The 19,802-nt window shown below is 41.0% G+C and overlaps 1 protein-coding gene across 4 annotated transcripts in view; it reads left to right on the forward strand.

Annotated features, from left to right (window-relative positions):
- Positions 1–248: 248 nt before the first annotated feature.
- Positions 249–19,802, forward strand: part of NSD3 (nuclear receptor binding SET domain protein 3) — a 73,289-nt gene continuing 53,735 nt past the window's right edge. For 3 of the 4 annotated variants that reach the window (XM_072978918.2, XM_078379659.1, XM_072978919.2), the window contains exons 1-2: positions 249–386; positions 15,983–16,704. In XM_072978918.2, the coding sequence (XP_072835019.1) occupies positions 16,027–16,704 (678 nt within the window). In that variant the 5' untranslated portion in view covers positions 249–386; positions 15,983–16,026. Of the gene's footprint in view, positions 387–3,561; positions 4,167–15,982; positions 16,705–19,802 lie in introns of those variants that run through there. The other variant, XM_078379658.1, reaches the window with a different exon arrangement.

The following is a 19,802-nucleotide window of genomic DNA, read 5'->3' on the forward strand; positions in this document are numbered from 1 at the left end:
GAGCCGAGCCGAGCCGAGCCGGGGACTCGGCCAGGAGAGCCGCCAGCGCCCCCTCTCTTTCTCCCGCGACTCGCCGCCCGCCCGCCTCGCCCTCGGCGGTTACAGCGCGGCCTTGCGGCACCGGAGGCCGCCCGCTTGGGACGGCGGCCGTGGTGGAAGCGGCGTCCGGGGGCGGCGGCGGCGGCGGGAGGAGGACGAGGAGGAGCGGGCACGCCGCCGCAATTGAGGCCGGGGATCGAGCGCGGCCTAGCGCGGGGCCTGGCCCGCCCCTTCTGCCGAGCCTGGCCTGGCCCGGGCCGGCCTGGCGGGGCTCCTTCGCCGCGTGTGGTGTCTCTGCTGGGGTCGGTCGGAGGCGGCGGGGCGCGTTAGAATGGAACAGACTGAAGGTGAGGTAAAAAGGTGGGGGTTGGGGAGCCCGGGAGAGGGAGGGCGGGGGGGAGGGAGGGAGGGAGAGAGGGAGGGCGGGGCTTCGGCGGAGGGGCGGGGCCTCGCTGGGCCAGCCTGGACAGCCAGCCTGCCAAAGCGACTAGTCCCTGGCGTGGATGGATCCTTTTGTGGCAGGAAATAACCAGAAACATCCTAACCAGAACAAGCTCCAAGCAATGGGGCAAGTTCTGTGCCGATCTTTTCGGCTCCATCGTTTTCCTGCAGGCAGCCATGGGGCCCATTTCTGACCCTCAGGGGTGGCCGTAGAGGTGTCACCGAGTGGCCGGGTGGGTGTTCAGAACCATTGCTAGAAGTGCTACCAAGTTGGCCCCCATGGCGTCTTACAGTGGCAAAGAGCTCTCTGCCATAGATATCATCATCATCATCATCATCATCATCATCATCATAGAATTACAGACCTGGAAAGGGACCCCGTGGAGGCCCAGTGGGGAACCAAACCCCCAACCTTTGGCTCCGCAGCCAGAGAACGAAACCACTGAGCTATATGAGAGCCACTGGGTGTTGCAGATGAAATATGAGGCTAGGACTTAGGAGACCTGGGTTCAAATGCTGCTGGACCACAGATACCTGGCGGGAAGAGGACGTGGCAATGATAGAACACACACACACACCCAGTAGTTATTTCATGTGTATTGAAAACCTCATTCGGGTTGTCACCCTAAACCCTTCCAAAAAGTAAACAGGTCGCCAAAAGTCAGATACGACTTGATCCACCTAGTAGTAAGCCTTTGGAGAAAAATGTGATATTGTTGAAATGTGTTTGATAGAGTATTGTGCACAAGGGCTTCTCTTGTTCCTACACTGATGTGTTGTCCCTGTTTCTCCATTTCCCCCCAGACACATGTAAGGAGTCATGTGGAAATTAAAAAAAAAGAATTAGGAAAGCAGAGTTTCCTTTTCTGGTCCTTGGGAAAGAAATCATTCTTGCTGAGGAGAAGCACTGGTGGTTATTTACAAACATGCTGTAGTAGTATTTGTGGTGCTTTGGCATATCTCAGTACTGTACTTGCAAATAAGGAGTCCTTGGTTATTTTGAGTTGATACAGTGTCATAGTGAGAGTGCTAGGAGACATGCATTTAGATTCCCACTCAGTCACTAAGCTCCTGTGTGACCTTGGACCCGTCATACTTTTTCTCAGCTTAACCTGCTATGAAGGATATGCTGAGGTGAGGCTTAAATTGGAAGACATTCATATGTTGTATTTTGAGCTCTTCGAATGTGTAAGTTACAAATATGACAGTAGATCATCAGTATGATCTGTTGATGTTATTCTAATATTGCAGAAGCCATCCTCAGAATTGCTTGAAGAAAGCCGCCTGCTGAGTTCATGGCAAAGGCGATATTTGAAGACAGGACCTCAGTCTTGAGCCAGTCAGGTAGAAGTGTAGAGAGAATTGATTCTTCAAAGCCCTAGCTCGTTTTCCTTGTGCTGAAATGACTCTCGGCATCCTCAACTGACACAGCCCCTGGCCATTCCAGTTGTATATGATGAGGTCTCTACTTTAACAAGTTTGAAGAATGCCAGTTTGAGGAAGATAGATTTTGGGGGGTCATCATGTGACAACAGATGTGTTCTGGGCAGTGGTTAGGGCTCTGGGGAGCAGACTGTTATATTTATAATAATACGCCTGCTTAGATGTTTTTCAGTTATATCAGCAAAAATGGGATGTAAAGGTAGGAGAGCAAAGTATATGTTCAAAGACCAAATGCTGACAGTCACATTACAGTTAATTAGTTCCTATCAATAATATTTAATTTTTAGTTGTATTTCTATCCTTTCTTTTCTCCATTGAGCTGAAGGTGGCACAACAGGAACTGCTAGATAGCTCAGTGGTTTAGGTATCTGGCAGCAGAGATTGGGAGTTCGATTCCGCACTGTGCTTCCTCGACAAGAACTGAACTCTATGATCCATAGGGTCCCTTGCAGCTTTGCAGTTCTATGATGATGATGAACTCTTCCTTACTTCACAGGAGCCCTGTGAGGTGGTTTAGGCTGAGAAAGTGTTACTTTCCTAGGCTTGCCTAGCAGGTTTCCTGGCTCAGTAGAGAAGAGAACTCGGATCTTGGAAGTCCCCATCCAAGATTCTGACCATTCCAACAAGATCAGTGAGTGTGGTAGGGAATGATGACGGATGGCCGACACAGACATCAAAGAGGTGCGGGCACAACAGCAGGGAAAGAGGCAGCATAGAAATCAGAACCAAATGAAAGGGAAGGGAAACAATGAGAGAAGCAATGGGCATTGAGCACCAGGGAGTGTGAAGGTCTGTGAGGATGTGAGTGTTGAGATTGGGGGTGGGTGGGGGGGTGTTGAAGCAAAATAGGATTTGTGATCTGGGAGGGGGGTGACTAGCTGCGGAGATGTGAAGGAATGCTTTTAGTGTATAAGAAGGTTTTGGTCAGATGCTTGGGATCTGTGGGTGATGGAAGCACAGATGTTTGGTCGTTCTGGGTGGTCTGAAGTATTTGATTCTTCCGTATTGGTGGTTTAAAGGATGTCAACAGAATTTATGTGTGAATGTTTAGGCGGAGTAGAATAAATGACAGGAAAGGATGTATAGGCAAAAGTGGTGTGTCTCTGTAGCCTGTGTGTGACAACCAGTGCAGTCATAAGAAGAAACCTGTTGTGAGAGTCTGAAGGGAGGGCCTTAAAGTAGAACTGAATGGATTAAATGTAAGGATTTGGACGCTGGATTTTAAATGGGTTGTGTAGTACCACCTGAAATTGCTGTTGCTTGGCATTTTGGGTGGAAGGGCTCAGAGTGTCAGTGTTGATCCTGGAGTTGGGCAAGTCTCATCCTGGACTGGTAATAAATAGCCTTTTGTATGTGTGTCTTCATATATGAATTGCATGCATATCCTGTTAGACCTTGAACTCAGAATTCTAAAAGCTCTTATTTGGTTCCATATGGAGAAGGCCTCTCTCTCGCTCCCCCTCTTTCTTTTTTTTTTAAGGGGTGAAGGATAATTATGGAGAGACCAGATAATAGTTTAATATGATGGAGGCGAAAGAGGAGGGCCATTTGGATTTAAAGGGGCAGAGGCAGCCATGTTTTGCTGCCAGATACTGCAGTGTAAATCTCTTTCCCAGCACCCCCCCCTCCCGCCCCCAAGAAAGCAGCCCTGTTTTCAGTTAACAAATGGTGCTTTGGTTCTTCCTCGAGCTCCTTTTTCCTCTTTCCTACCATCGTACTATTCTGAAATTTGTCATAAGGAAGCTGGGAAAGCGACGTCTTTCCCTCCCTCTTTTTCCTTTCTGCAGCCAGAACTGCTAGGGGACTGCGGTGCAGAAATTAACCCTTTTCAATACAAATCTGCAGCCGGATTATACAGAAACATTTTCCTCTCCATTTTCATGAAGAATTAAGCAGAAATAGGTGGAGGGGCTGCCTCTGTTATAAATGGCAGAAGGAGCTGCAACCATTTCCTACAGTTTTCTTCAAGTAAACAAATTTGCATGTCCAAGGCTGTTGACAAAAGGCACACTTGTTTGTGCACAGCTATCTGAAACTTATTTGCGACTTGTGTTTTAAATTTAATACATGGAAGGATTTCCCCCTAGGTTTTTGTAGTGGTTTTTCTTTCCATTTTCTCATACAAATAGCCAAGTGTTCCAACATATTGTCACTGAATTTTTCAGATGCTGTGCTTTGAATTTCATATACAGCAGAAAACAGATGTGAATCAAATTACTGCTCAGATATCGTATTAGTGGGAAGTACGTATATTTGTACGATGTTTGATACTAATTTTTAGTTAGATATAATTTCATTTTTTTGTCTGCAGTGGAGACAGTCTTCATATTCTGACTATATGTTTAATATTTTCAGTATGTTACTCATAATTTTACTGATGTGACTGAGGCTTAATGTGGATGTTTTGTAAATAAGAAATAAGCCGCAATCCTTGTATGTTTTTGGATACTCTGTCTTGATAAATCCTGTGTCATTCTGTTCTAAAATCAACCTATCATGATATGGCAGTTTAATTTCATTTTAATGCACCTGTTTATAAGCTTCTCGGTGGTTCTGGCTTTTGGTTGTTTTTTTTTCCAGTTTTGTTTTCTGATCTATTTAAAACAAATAGCCTTGGCTGGTGCAAAATATGGTTTATTATTAAAAGGGTGTACCTTTATAAAGAAATGCAATGGTATTTCATTAACACTTCACACTTGACCATGTTCTGTCTTACATTAAGTAATGGCTGTAAGCGGTAGTGACATTCTTTTTGGTTACTATTTTTCTTTAAGTGGGTCATAGTAAAAGACGATCAATGGATGACACAAGGTGTTCTAGAGCTGCTTAAAGTGGTAATGTGTGGCTTTATTGGAAATAACAGATTCCTAAAGAACATACAAATAGTGCTGGGGCAGCAGACCTTGTAAGAAAATGCTTTCAAGGAATTATAATTTTTCACTTTAAGGATTCCTTCTTGATTTGAGTGGTTCCTTGTATGTAAAGTTAGAAATGACTCATGGCATATTATCTGACAGCTAATCTGATGAACGGCTTTGCTGTTCAAGATAAGCATAATCTAAATTGTCATAGAATTTAAATGCATGTTATGTCAATTCTTTTGAATGAGAAACAACAGCTGAGGAAGACAACAGTGGAAATCCTGTTGCGCAGCTCTACATGCATGTTGGCAATACAATCACCATCAGTGGCTAATTGCTTCTGATTCACTTTGGTGATGTTGGGGTCCATGATGTTGGGGTCCAACACAGTTGAACTGTATATGAGTTGTGTGCACCTTGAAATTGTTTTCAGTTACAGCAGTTTGCATTTAATCAGCAGCTGTTTGCTGCTCCTGCTGCTGACATCATTATTGTTGTGCACACGGACCTGTACAACAGGATTTCAGCCAAAATATTTCTTAAATGGCCTCAGCTTTAAAATACCAGAACTGAGTTTGCAAACTGGCTTCTTTTACTGTATTTTGAAAGCCAGTTAGTGCACTGAAAGCATTGCATTACATAGAAATTGTACAATTTTATTTTTTGCGACAAGAATTGATCCTTGGAAGGGTTTTGCAGAGTGAAAGACTTTGTGTCTGAGAGAAAAGTGTAGAGTTGTGTGTATGGAAATATAGTTGATGACCTTATCTAAGCCACACCTGTTCTGGAATAGGGTGTCTTTAATGTTACATACGATGACTACTTCTCTGAACACTGATTTCAGAGGCACTTAAGTGTGCTTACTATTGAATCACTTCATAAAGTTCATTCCTCCCATGGTTGTTGCTCTGTGGTGTTGTTTACAAATAATTTATTAGTTCCTGTTCTGTTAGGGTACATGTAAAGTGATGTGTAAAATGAAATGATAAATAATTGCTAACGTGATCTAGTTAAAATAGATTGTAAAAAAAGTTACAAACAGTAGAATAGTCATAATAGCAATTGTCCAATTCCCAGGAAAGCCCTTTTAATATAAATGCTTTCACCTTCTAGTGGAAACTACAGTAAGAGGTTGCAGGCAAGAAATTCAGAGAGAGGAAAAAACTCTATTGCATGTCCTTGTTGATCAGTAAATGGAGAAGGACACCTATATCTGCTGATCTCAAAGGAAGGTGAGAAACACATGGGGAAAAGGTGCTCCCTGTGGTATAAGGGCTCTGTGGATTGCTCTATAAATTTAGGCAGATTTGTAACCAAAAGTTTCTTTTACTCAGCAAGATTACAGCAACATGTTTCTTTAATACATGACTTTCCTTTTCCATGCAGCTGACAGCCCATTCTTCCTCCCTGGAGATGTGTTAATAGTGTACTATAGGTGGCTTCTTCCCAAAAAGCCAAAACCCCCTGTGGATTTTTCCCCCTGCAGTTTTTCTCCTTTCCCTGACAATCCCAAAAACAGCACAAATGTTTTCAAAGCCAAGATTTAATATTTGAAGATACAGTAGTTTTTTTGCTCTCCCAAAGAAATCCACTCCAGATTTGAATTCCTTCTTTGCAGAAAGTCCCCCGCATAACCTTTTGTTTGTTTGTTTACATTTAGTCCTTATCATGTGAGAAGTGAGAGAGAGAAGCCAGTTGAACATGGGACTGGAGGACAAAGAGCTACAGAAATGGTTCCCAACCTTGACTCCCCAGATGTTCTTGAACCAAAACTCCCACAAGCCTTCACCACCGGTGCTGGCCAGGATTTCTCGAAATTGTAGTCCAAGAACGTCTGGGGATCCAAGGTTGGGAACCACTGAGCTGTAGATCAGCTTGCGGACATTGCTGTTTAGGAAAGAGAACTTTGCTGCTGAATTCCAGCCTGTATACAAAAATTGTAGATCTGGAGGAGGGGGAAATTAATTACTGGGGAAGAAAAAACTCTTTGTTGCATTTTTTATATACTGAGTGAATCATGCTAAATAATCCGTATCTCAATCCGTATAATCTTCCTTGTTCTGCATAGTTGCAAAGCAGTTTCTCAAGTATCTGCTAGGAGCTCAGGTTGAAACAGTTATTACTTTACATCAGTAGTCTTCAGCCTTTCTGATCTTTAACCCAAACAAGCTTGTAAGAACCACTTCTAACTTTAAAAACAACAACAATTCATTGTTATGGAGATAGGAACAGCCAGGTTATCGAACTCCCTCCCAAGGGAGTCAGGATGAATCTGACCTCACTGGACTTTTGGTATGTGGTCAAACCCATATTTATTGTCATAGCTTGCTTTTAAAAACTATTTTAGTTTGTGCTCGAAGTTTTCTTTCTTTTCTCTACCTATATTGTGATTTCATAAGGCATTCTTTTGGGCCCTGATGAGGAGAATAGTGATTCATAAATACTTTAAATAAATGATTCACTACTTCTTAGAAGCCTTTATGAATCACTTCTCTGCTCACCAAGGATATCAGAGCAGTGGATGGATATTGTATGACTGTCACAACCCATCTTAAGTCAGGATGTCCAGGCGGTGTTTCTTGACCTACCAGTTGAAATCTTTTAAGATAAAACTGTGGCCAACTAACTGACGTAATATTTTTGTAATGACCATGTTGAGCACAAATCAAAGTAGATTCAAATGGTACAGAGAATCATACACATGGAGGATCCGAAATAGCATTTATGTTGGACTTGCACATTTCTTGCAGCACCCAACCTTTAAAAAATAATAGTAGTAAGCTATTGTTGCAAAATGTCTAAGACATTGAGTTGATTTTCAGGAAGTCTAAAGTTCAAATTTTGCCTCTTTCATAAATTTACTAAATAGCCAGAGTTCCTTTCTTCGGATTGCAACATCTAGCAGATTTAGCCACCATAGCTACCATAGCTGGAGGGAGCGGAGTCCTGGGAATTATTGTCCCAACCATTTCTGGAGGAGCAGTGTTGTCTAGCCTTGTTCTGACCCCCTTTTTATCTTCAGACAGCTTCTGTAAGTGATAGAGATAGCTCAGCTTTACAGTGGTAGTTGCTTGTACTGTATTTAATCATTCTCTTGATAAGTCAGGAAAAAATACGACATCTTAGGATTTTTGGTTACTTTCTTTTAACAGCAAACTGAGATAAGCACAGGGTAGGTTGGTTCACACTGTATTTCAGACCCTAGTTTTGTGCTGTTACCCTGTTTCCCTGAAAATAAGACCTAATCTGAAAATAAGCCTGAAAATAATATGATTTTTCAGGATGCTCGTAATATAAGCCCTACCCCAAAAAGAAGCCCTCGTTAAGTGCTCTCCACCACTGTGTAGCAACCAGAAGATGACATGACTGTATTTGAATAAACATAGATTGTTATACATAAAAAAATGAAAAATCCCCTGAAAATGCTTTTTTTTTAAAGAGCAAAAATTAATATAAGACCCTGTTATTTTCGGGGAAACATGGTAGAATAAATTATTTCTGCAAGCCCCAATTTACAAACCTCATTTGGAGGGCAAATGTAAGTTGAAGGTTCTTTCTTCAGATAAGGTGGCAAAAGTTGTTTTGTGGTAAAGGAGAAAATAGCTGACCAAACACCAGGCTCCTCTCTGTAATGTAGCACCAAAGTATGGATCAGCATTAATGGTAACTTGTCTGCTCTGAGATCCCAACTGGATTTCAGAGCAGACAAGCTTGCAACTAGAAAGTGCTTACAGAGCAGTAGCTTCCCTTTGGCCCTTTGCACATCTGTGGTGATGGTAACAATGGACAGGACTGGAGATACTGTATGTACTGTAGCCCTAACTCCATCTACTAGTTTCGTTGGCTAGCCCATTCATTGGATGACTCAAGCCCTGTTGAACTGTTAAGTCACATTTTGTCCATGAAGGGAAACGGAGATGCACACTGCAGCCCCACCCATTCCATTCACAACCTTCCCGTGCTTACTGGGAATGTCTGAAGGTAAAGAAGGTATTCATTGTGCTTTTAAAGAATATAACCAATGCAGAAATGAACTTGTAATTATGAAATTATGAAGGTGTTTTATTTCTTTTCATGCTTTACCCTTTTCAGTTTCAAAGGGCTAGGCCAGGTCTGCTGCATGCATGGCACTTAGTCACATTTTGCAGGGTCCTAGAAAGGGTGTGTTAATAGTGTATGTGCGCGCGTGTGTGCTGCTTAACTAGCAAAATGCTTGACATTGCCATGTATGTGTGAGAGACAGTGATGAGAAGCTGTGTATTTCACACAGATAGATACATTGCATGCCACAGAATTTTCTGTCTGTAAGCATTGGGGTGAATGGTGGGCAAAGGTTGGCTTAGGGCAGTACTTAATTCTTCTCTGTATAAATGGGTAGCAGCCATTCATTTACACACGAGAAGATCAAGGGTCATGGTGCTTGCTAAACCTAGAGCTGTTATTGATTATTTCAGCGTCTGGGCCAGGAATCAATTTTTCAGCCAGTATCTAGGCTTCCTGACTCTGTTGTAAAGAACTCAGCAGCTGAAATACTGCCGCTTAGCATGGAACGTTGCAACTAGAATGGCCCATTGACTCTGTGGGGATTTGGAGAGTCTACTCCTCTGCACGTTCTGTTGATGCGATGGGCCTACAATAATTGTGACTTACTATGCTAAGCAATAGGATTTCAGCCATTGAGAGAAAGAGGAACCTTATCTGAATAGCCCGGCTCCTTCACCTGCATTGCTGTGCTTCGGGTTTAATTTCTTAGGCCGCGTAGGGCGTGATGCAGTGTTCAAAACTAGTCTCCCGAGGAGACCAGATTAAAAGCACATGATTAGTTGGCCCTTCTTATCCTGTGCCTGTGTGTTTAGAAAGAAAAATATTTGCAAGGTTACTTTGAAGGTGCTCTCCAAATATACCAATAGCATCTTACATCTGTACTTAAGATAATAGTCTCTGCTGCAGCTGTCTAATAGTGGCTTTATTTCTTCTATGGTATAATACATGAATTAAACTTGAAATGCATTGCCCATATGCAGTGGTTGGCTTGTCTTTACTTTTCTGTCATACTGTAATGGCTTTTAAACCAGCCTCTTACTAGGAATGTGAACACAAACTTTCTCTGTGGTGGTTTGGGCACTTTCTAGATTAGATCTGACTTCTGAACTACTACTTTTAAGTATGGGTTACATGTGTGAGTGGTAGGTCTTTTTAAGACACATTGGAGCATGCAATCCAGTGGCTTTATCACATACCATTGGCTCTGGTGTCATAAGTGTTGCAGCCACACTGGCCATTGGTGAAATGTTGAGAAATAATGACTTGTGTATAGGAGGGGTACATCTCAAGAGGGTGATATATGTTGGCTTGTCAGGGGGATTAGAGAGAACAAGCCTACAGAAAATAGTATTAGGTGTCTCAAAACCAATTTATTGGTGTCTTGACACCTCTCCTGACAGAAATTTCTGCAAACTGTTTTAACTAATCCCCTTGAAGAAGGCCTTAAGATATTGACAGGCTGGAACACATCAGGCTTTTAAAGCAATAAATATCATTTTATAGTATTTTGAGGCCTGTCTCCCTTACTAGCAAGTTCTAATTGGATGCTCTTGAGTTCCTTCTTCCTCTGAGACATCAAAACTTGCCGTATATGCAGAGCAGCTTTGGGGCCTGTGTTATGAAAGCTACAGGAAATCCTGGGGAAAGAGCCAGATTACTCAAGGTTTCCCCAATGACTATACTTTTGGTGATGCCATTTTTAAAATGCTCTCATATATTAACAAAACTGCCTGCACTGTTCTCTTGTGGGAGTGTTTATCCAACCAGCTAAAGCAGAAGTGTACTCTCATTTTGTGGGGGTTTTTTTAACCTTAAAAAGCCAAAATGAAACTTCTGTATTCCACTTTGCCGAAATTTCTTAGTAATAAAAAGCTTTTCTTAATAATAAAAAAGATCCTGCAGAACTGCCATGCCGTGGTTGAAATGTAGTTGCTTTAATGGCTCAAATTAAAACTCATTGGCTTGATTTTGCAGAATTCCTATGAGGAAGATTGGAAAAAAACCTGATACTCTCTAGATATTTGCAACAACATATCCCAGACACTTATAGCCCAGCCAGTGGTAAGAGATAAGGGTACAGTGGTGCCTTGCTTAACGATTGCCCCGCATTACAACAAATTTGCTGTACGATTATCTTTTTCGAAACAATGATCTAAATAGGGTTTTTTCGTTTTGCGATGATCGGTTCCCTGCTTCGGGAACCGATTCTTCGCAAAACAATGTTTTTTAACAGCTGATCGGTGGTTTCAAAATGGCCACCGGGTGCTTAAAATGGCTCCCCACTGTGTTTAGGGACGGATTCCTCGCTATACAGGCAGCGAAAATGGCCACTGTATGGAGAATCTTCGCTGGACGGTGAGTTTTTACCCCATTGGAACGCGTTGAACGGGTTTCAGTACATTTCAATGGAGTTTTTAATTTCGTTTTGCAATGTTTTGGCTTAACAACGATTTTCCTGGAACGGATTATCGTCGTTAAGCGAAGCACCACTGTAGTTGCAATCCAAAAGCTTGTGGAAGTTTTCAGTTGCCGGTTCTTCGTGTTGAGCCTGGAGAAGATATCTATGGTGGCAGCATCTCTCTACAGCTTTCCCAGGCTGTATAATTCACTGATAATTATTAAAAGCTTTTTCTTTTTGATTTTAGGGAAGGAATGTTATTCACAGTTGCGCTGAATGGTCATCAATGTCCATATTTTTAGTATGGTATTTATTTCTATTATATTTAAACATTTTAATGTTTGTGTATGTAGCATTTTTAGCTTTTTAAATACTGCCTTTCAATGATGTAAGCCGCCTTGGGTCCTTTCTAAAGGAGAAAGACAGGGTGAAAATATTTTAAATAAATAAATAATCACAGTTGTGTCCTAGGTAGAACGAAAGAAAGCATGACTGAATGTAAGAGATGGAAAAAAGGTAATGTGCAATAAATACTCGATTTCTCATCTAACCACTAACTCCTTTTTTAAAGCCAGTATTAATAACAGTTGTTTTCTTATTCCTTTAATACTGTTCTAGTTCCATAATCACAACCAGTATGCCTTTAAACCTGTGGTTTGAGTATGGTATTCTATGCCTCTCAAGGAGTGGGCTATGCCCATAAAAGGTCATGCCAGATGAAACTGATTAGTCTGAAAGTTGCCACAAGATTTTTCTGTCTTTTTTTAAAAAAACCTCTTGAAGCCATACATTGTATCAGGAAGTACTTTGATTTCAATAGATGTTTGTTTCTTTTCTTCCTTTGTGAAAGAATTGAGAATGTTTTCTACTTATATTTTTTTTTAAATCAGGTTTAAAAAATCAGTGTTTTTTTAAAAAAAATCAGATTGATTTAAAGCATTATTTACTTTTTTTTAAAAAATCCATTTTTATTTGAATTGTCAAAAAAAAAAATCCTATTTTTAAAATTTAAATAGTGATTTAAATCAATTTGATTGAAATCAAATCTATCCTATAGAAATCCTGAAATCCTGTGGTGTAACTCTGGAGGCATATAGGCTGTGATGACATCAGCCACGGACATTGATATTTAATTTTGAATTTACTATCTCTCTCTCCTCCCCCCCCCCCCAATTCCTTTGGGAGCCTCAGAATGTGGGGAGGGGAGAAGCAGCCTTTAATAACTGAGAATTATCAAAGCCGATTCAACTGCTGGGGATTTTTGGAAATTAAAGTTTGCTCCACCCCTGTTCCAAGGCTCCTAAAGGCTTCTCCAAGTCAAAAGGGATCTCTAGAGTGCCTCACAACCTGAACAGTGGGAAGGGGATTGGAAACGTTATAGTTCAAGATCTGTGCAGTTCTACCAACAGGCTTCCAGCCTTAGAGTCATAAAATAGTCCTGTGCCTTGTGGAAGCATTGGTACCTTTCATCATCTGAGTACATGTGCAATAGCGTGACACATCTAGATTGTTTACTAGCAGTTACACAGTACCTTGTGATTAACTTAAAGCGCAGTAGATCGTGTCTTTATCCTTGGACATTTCTCACTAATCATGGAGGCCCTGATTTTTTATGTCATTGGGCTTGGAACTAGTTTCACTTCTCAACCAGCAGAAATAAAGGGAAGAGAGAATGTGGCCTGATTTGATTTAGTTAGTAGATACTTTAGTAATGTAGCACTTTGCCCAGTATTGTTTCTTAGTTGAATGAATCTGGATTCCTATTCAGGTTTTTGAGAGTACAAGAAAAATAGTTTCCTGTTGCATTGTGTGGCTTAAAAATGTAGTTTTTCCATGTCCTTTGCCACTGGAATATCCTGGGAAACAGTTGTCTTTGAACAGGGGATGGCTCTCCGGGAGCACAGACAGGATAAGATTTGCAATCAGAAATTCCCTCCCTCTTTTCTTTGTTCCCTGAGCAGGAATGTCAGACCAGTAGCCTTGCAACTCCCCCTCATTTGCTGCTCTGCTCTGGCTGCTTTTCCAGAGGAAAAGCAAGCTGTCAGCAGCTGTGGCTTCTGCTTACTTGAGTGCTGTGGTTCATTTTCCTCCTCAATCACCTTTTCACTCTGGTAATAGAACAGGCCTGCAAATGGAGGAGGCAGTCTTTCCCTCTTCTGTTTCATCTGCAGTGTTAATTGTGTATAAAGGAATTCTTGGGGGCTTAAAATCGAAGAAATTGGGCTCTAAGAGGTGTCTGTTCTGATAGGTTTTCTTTTAATCAGGATCTGAACACAAAATTGAAGTTATTTTCAATAACATTGAATTTTCAAACTCCCACTCCAAAACATAAGTCTAAAACATGGCCAGGACACACAACGACTAGAGAAGTATGCACTTCTTCAAACTTATCTTCTAACCAGAAGTCTGTCTCAAGTATCAAGTGCTTCGAAATTTATTTAGCTTATTTGAAGTATTTGTTCAATGCCCTATGACCCAAGTGTCTTTCTTATTAGTAGGTAAAATATTTTATACTGATGTGCTGAATGATAGAAAGGCTTTCATTCTCAACATCATTTTTCCCCTAAAAACTAACCAGTGTGATTCTTAATATTACTTTAGAAATATGTCTGTTTTAAAATCTTTTGCACTTTATCACCAGATGAAATAGCGTTGATAAAACACAAGAGATTTTAAAGCGGACGTGTTTCAGTCAGAGATGTAGCTGATTGAACATGCAGCTTATTATGTATCATGTGGACAGAGAGTTGAATTGCATTTGCAGGAGAGTCTTTCAGGCATTTATAGTTAGGCATTCTTAGGAATATGTACTGAATATAGAATGATTTTGGCACTGCAGTGTGTTAGATTAAAATTCCAGTTAGGAAGTAAGCTTTGGAATAGTGGATAGAATGTGTGTATTTGACATATACATATTTTTATTTGGAGCCAGGGGCTCCATGTTTTTTGTATGGCTTTTTGTTTCCTGGCTGGGAATCAACACTGTAATAATAATAAAAGTTATTTAATTGCTTGATTTAATATCTATGATGCACTGGAGACTGGTTGGAGATACAGAAGACCATATATGCCACAGGGATTCCACTGGATACAAGGAACAATTTATTTAGAAAGAGACATTTCTGTACCCCTCTAATTTTGCAGTCTTCACCAAAGGGGCATGACATGTTCCTCTTCATACTCCCAGAGAGAATATTGAATATTAATTTCCTTTAGTGGTCTTTTGACATGATACACACACACTCATGCTCAGGTGGGGGTTTCTTTTCAGGGAGGGGTCATGAGTGAACCGTACACTTAACTCCAGTGTCTTCACTGTTTCGGACGTGATCACCTGATTAGAACTTAATCTCCCAGAAAGAGAAAGCAACATTCATATAATATAGGTTGTCATGGATAGGGAAATATTCTTCTCCCACCAGTAAGCACAGAAAGGGATGAAACTGGTTATATTATGTCTCCCTGGGCACAGTTGGACATAGGGTACAAGTAACAGTCAGAGGACGTCTGCCTTCCCCCTGCATCGAGAGTAGCTAGTTAATACAACTCCATTGTTTATGCAAAGATGAAAGGGCTATGTTTTAATCTTCCATCTCTGTAATTGTGTTGAATGATTTGCAAGAGATCGCTCAGATCTCTATGCTGAAGTCTTGGTTTTGGGAGCAAAATATAAGCTGTACATACTAACCTAGTTTCTCTTGCCTGAGCTGCAAAGCATTTTTGATATATTCTTACACAGAGAAATCTCAAGGGATGACAGTCAAAGCTGCCTGGAGACAATTCATGGCTGGATAGCTCATATCAATAGGTGCCTTGACCCAGTACAGTACCAGCAAAGGTTCATAGGGAGGCTCTATTGCCACTATAGTTTTGTGATGCCCCAGCACATTTATTGTGGGACTGTGTGTATTTGCATGAAGGAACAGAGGAAAAAAAAGATGTAAACAGCATGGCCAAAATGCAAGCGGGGTGCTGTGTAATACTCCTAGGAATGTCAGGGTATATTCTTGCATTTCATTGTCTTCTGTTTATTTTTCCCCCATCTCTGTTCTGAAGTGTGAGAGAGTATATGATACATATAATATGGTAGTTGAAGATAGTACTTCATTTGTGAATTGTGAAGTGGGTTGTAATATGTTAAAACATATGCCACAGTGGAATACCCAGTATTGTGTACTAGATAGTGACAAACTACCCTGTTTCCCCGAAAATAAGACCTAACCTGAAAATAAGCCCTAGTATGATTTTCAGGATACTCATAATATAAACCGTACCCCAAAAATGCCCTCCACCATTGTGCAGCAACCAGAAGAAAATGACATGACATGACTGTATTTGAATCAATGTAGATGGTTGTGCATGAAAAAATAAAACATCCCCTGAAATAAGCCCTAATGGGGTTTTTGGAGGAAAAATTAATATAAGACCCTGTCTTATTTTGGGGAAAACACGGTAAAACTCTGGAGAACAGGGTTTGAATCCCCATTCAGCCATGGAAGCTCACTGTGGGTGTGGAACTGGTAAAACCACTCCTCAAGTACCTCACTTACTTTGAAAGCTCTATTCCCAGTCACTGGAAATCAGTTCCAGCTTGATGGGACAAAACAACATGCTACAATAACTCTGTTAAGGCTGCCCAAGGTCATTTTCATTAGTGGAGAGCAAAATTCTTTTCAAGCCAATTCTAAGTGTTTGCCTTGGTTTAACCAAACAACTTTGACAAATTGTTTCACCTTTCCCCACTCTTGTTTTTTAGGCCCTATGAGAAAAAGGGAAAGCTAAGGATGCTGGAGCAGAACAATGGATTTCTCCTTCTCTTTCATGCAAGGGATCATGGGAAACACAATTCAGCAACCACCTCAACTCATTGACTCGGCTAACAACCGCCAAGAGGATGCTTTTGATGCCAGCAGTGACATCACTGAAGATGGTAGACAGACACCGTATGAAGCAGCCCTTGCCTTGCAGCAAGGTTTTCAGTATCCTACACCCACCACAGAGGACCTTCCACCCCTCATTAATGGATTTCCACCAATCAGCATGTATGAGCCCCAAGCCAAATACCAGTCCTATAGTCAGTATCCCAATGGCTCAGCCAATGGCTTTGGCACAGTCAGAAACTTTAGCCCACCTGAGTATTATCAAATGGAGAACTCTAACCTAAGGCCCCATGACCTTCTGGAGAAACCATCTCCCCCACAGCCTCCACCTCCTTCAGTATCTCAGACGGTGATTCCAAAGAAGACTGGCTCACCAGAAATCAAATTAAAAATAACCAAAACTATCCAGAACGGCAGGGAATTGTTTGAATCCTCTCTGTGTGGGGACCTTTTAAATGAAGTACAAGCGAGCGAATATGCTAAGTCAAAACATGAAGGAAGAAAAGAGAAGAGGAAAAAGAGTAGTAAACATGACTCTTCCCATTCAGAAGAGCGCAAGTCACATAAAATCCCAAAACTAGAGCCGGAAGAGGAAAACGTAAGTGAAGCAATAATTTCAGCCTTTTTTTTTTTTACTGATCTCACAAGGCAACTTTCATATTCATTTTGTTTTTCCTTTGTTTGCCTGCTAACAGATTGCCAAAGTAATCAGACATAGCAATTAAGAACCTACTAATATGAATCTGTTGTTTTAAATAAAATATTATCTTCATGGATTGCCAAAGAAATCCAGATTTTGCTTTAATAGTAAAGTGTGTAGCTTATCACAAGGGATCTGTCAGAATCTTGAGGTTCTGCCAGAGTTAAATTGTACTGTTGGTGAGACAAATGTAGCTTTCAGTGATGTTAATTGCGGCTAAGTGAATTGATAGCTGTCATGTTTTCTCTTGACAAGAAAGTTTGGAATCTGTAGAGGAGTGGTAAAAGATCCTTTCTACTAACAACCAGACATCCAAAAACTGAGTCTTCAGCATAATAGAGTTGGGAGCATTCTCTTGCGAATCATTTTATACCATAGGTGAGATGAGAGATAAGACACAATCTTTCTGTTCTTTTAAAAAACACTTTAAAGTTGGAGTAAAGGTCCCTGACAGTCCTAACATGTCGCAGTAAGCTAGGATTTTGAGGGAACTGACAATAAACTGGGTTTTCTGGCTTGTCAGGAGAGAGACAAGCCAACATGTGGTGCTTGGTTATCATGATAAGTACATGAATCAAAGCTTCACTGCATATTGTGAAAATATAATGTACTGTATATACATAACCATATTCTTGTGGCATAGAGTAGCCACATGTAATATGAATTTCTGACTTCTGTGCAGCAGTCAGTGAGTATAATTATTAAAGTAATCATAGAATAATGAAATTGGAAGGGCCCTAAAAGGCCATCAAGCCTAACCACTTGTTCAGTGTAGGAATCCAAATCAAAGTATATTGGACAGATGGTTATCTAATTTTCTGTTGAATGCCTCCAGTGTGAGAGTGCTCACCACTTCCCCAGGTAACTGGTTCCGTTGTTGTACTGCTCAAACAGGAATCTTTTCCTGACATTCAAGAAAAATCTGGCTTCCTGTAACTTTAATCCATTCTTATGCATCGTGCACTCTGGGATGAATGAAAACAGATCCTGTGTAAGATCAAGAGGCAACGTAAAGGAAAGAGATATTTTGTAGAGAGCCAAATAAATTTATGCGGCATATGATGCATGTTTACCCAGAGTTTCATTGCATTCTTGGGACTTATTTCCTGATAAATGTGCATGGGATTGAAATCCTAGATACTTTACTTATTTTGTGGAGTTATCCTTGTACTCTTGTCAGCATTGCATTTCTGAAGCACATATCTCGGTGTGAAAGGCTTGTTTGGAAAGTTGTGTCTTCACACCCTTCCTGAAAGCAGCAATGTGGATAGTGGTTGCACCTTCCACTGCACAGGAGAAAATCCTTTAGCATAAAACTGTCAAATGGCTCTCGACAAGTAATATTATGAAGACCTTAACATCTTGGTAGGATCACAGTAAAATTGCCAGTCCCTTAGACAATCAGGTCCAAAGTCATTTAGGGCTTTAAACATTAAAATCAGCATCTTAAATTGCGCTCAGGAAGCAGTTGGTAAAAAGTACAGGTCTTTTGATATCAAAGCAACATGATCACAGTTTTATGCATGAGTTTGCTACTCAGCTGCCTCATTTTGAGCAAAACAGGAGCTCCAGGAAAGCTCTTCAGGAATAGCCCTGCATAAAGTACACTGCAGTTGTTAAGATGCAGTGTTGACAACTTGATTACTTTGTGTAGTTTGCTTAAAATGGATCTTGGTTTTTTTCCCCATCATTGCTGTTAAGAGTGCAGTCCAGTGGACCATGATGAGTCATAGTGTATTTCACAGTGATTTCCTTGCGTAGCCATCCAGGTTCTGTTTTGTACTCCCACATGCTTCTGTTCAGTATTTGCATGTAGAACTGGAAGCATTCCACTGGTCCTCTGCAAATGTGCCTTGCAATTCTTTGCTTTATTCTTGGTAAGCAGTTAAAGAGCTAGAAATGGGATACAGTACCTGGATTTGAGCTACTTTGGGTCTTTTGATAATTAGCTCCCTGCTTTTTTAAATGGACAACCCACTTTCATACCATCTCAAACACTAGCTCTGGAATATTCAATCCATTAAAAAGTTATTAGGCATTGGCTGATAATTGGTAAATGCTGGCAGGTCCCAGTTTTTCAGATCCTTCCAACCATGCATTCATAGGCTCGCCTTAGGCAAACTACACCTCAATCATAGAACTGCTAACAGTGATGGTTTTGGTTTGTTTTATGTAGAATTTGAGCAATTAATCCAACTATCACTGGGAGCCAATAGGTGTAGGGGATAATGTTGGATTAGGGCCAATCTCGCTTGGCCATGGAAGCTCTCTGGAATATGGCAGTGATGAATCCATCTTACCCTGAATCCATCTTATGTACTCTAAAACTTCTAGTAGGTTCACCATAATTGGGAAGCACCTTCACAGCACATAACAGTAGCAGTTCTCTTGTTATTGTTGATACCTCTGCTCATTTTACTTCTTTAAAAAAAATTGGCAGGTGGCAGTGTTGAGTTGACCTTAGCAGGATTCTTTAAACAGCGAGAAGAAAAGTTTATGTATGCACTATGTTCCTTCAGCAAACTGTCTGTCCTGGCCTAACGGATGAGATTAAACAACCTTTTGGAAGTGAGCTTGTGAAGCATTCCAATGGGAGAAATCCAGCATGAAACATGTGCTTTGAAAAGCTTGCAATATACTTTTCCTTCTCCAGTATCATTAAATTGAATTAGCCTTAATTGTCTCTTTACTTACTCACAGCGTATACATTTATGTTCTATTTGTTGCCTTTGTCAAGATGCCTTCATTCCTCCTTGCCTTTCTCTGCAGAGGGTTGGGGAAGGCAAGGAAGAGGCAGGCCATAACCCGGCCTTTCAAGGTGAGCCCCACCCTCTCTCTTTCCCTGTGTGGGAAAAACAAATCAGACTTGGCTAACACTTCATGGAGCCAGGTAAACTGTGACTCATCTCGCTCCAAGCAGGGCTCATTGAGTATCTTGAAGCATTGTCTCAGTGCACAGCTACCCAGAAGAACATAGTGCCAGAAGGAGGAATCTT

The sequence above is a fragment of the Pogona vitticeps genome, chromosome 8 (genome assembly GCF_051106095.1).
Source record: "Pogona vitticeps strain Pit_001003342236 chromosome 8, PviZW2.1, whole genome shotgun sequence".
Taxonomy (NCBI): domain Eukaryota; kingdom Metazoa; phylum Chordata; class Lepidosauria; order Squamata; family Agamidae; genus Pogona; species Pogona vitticeps.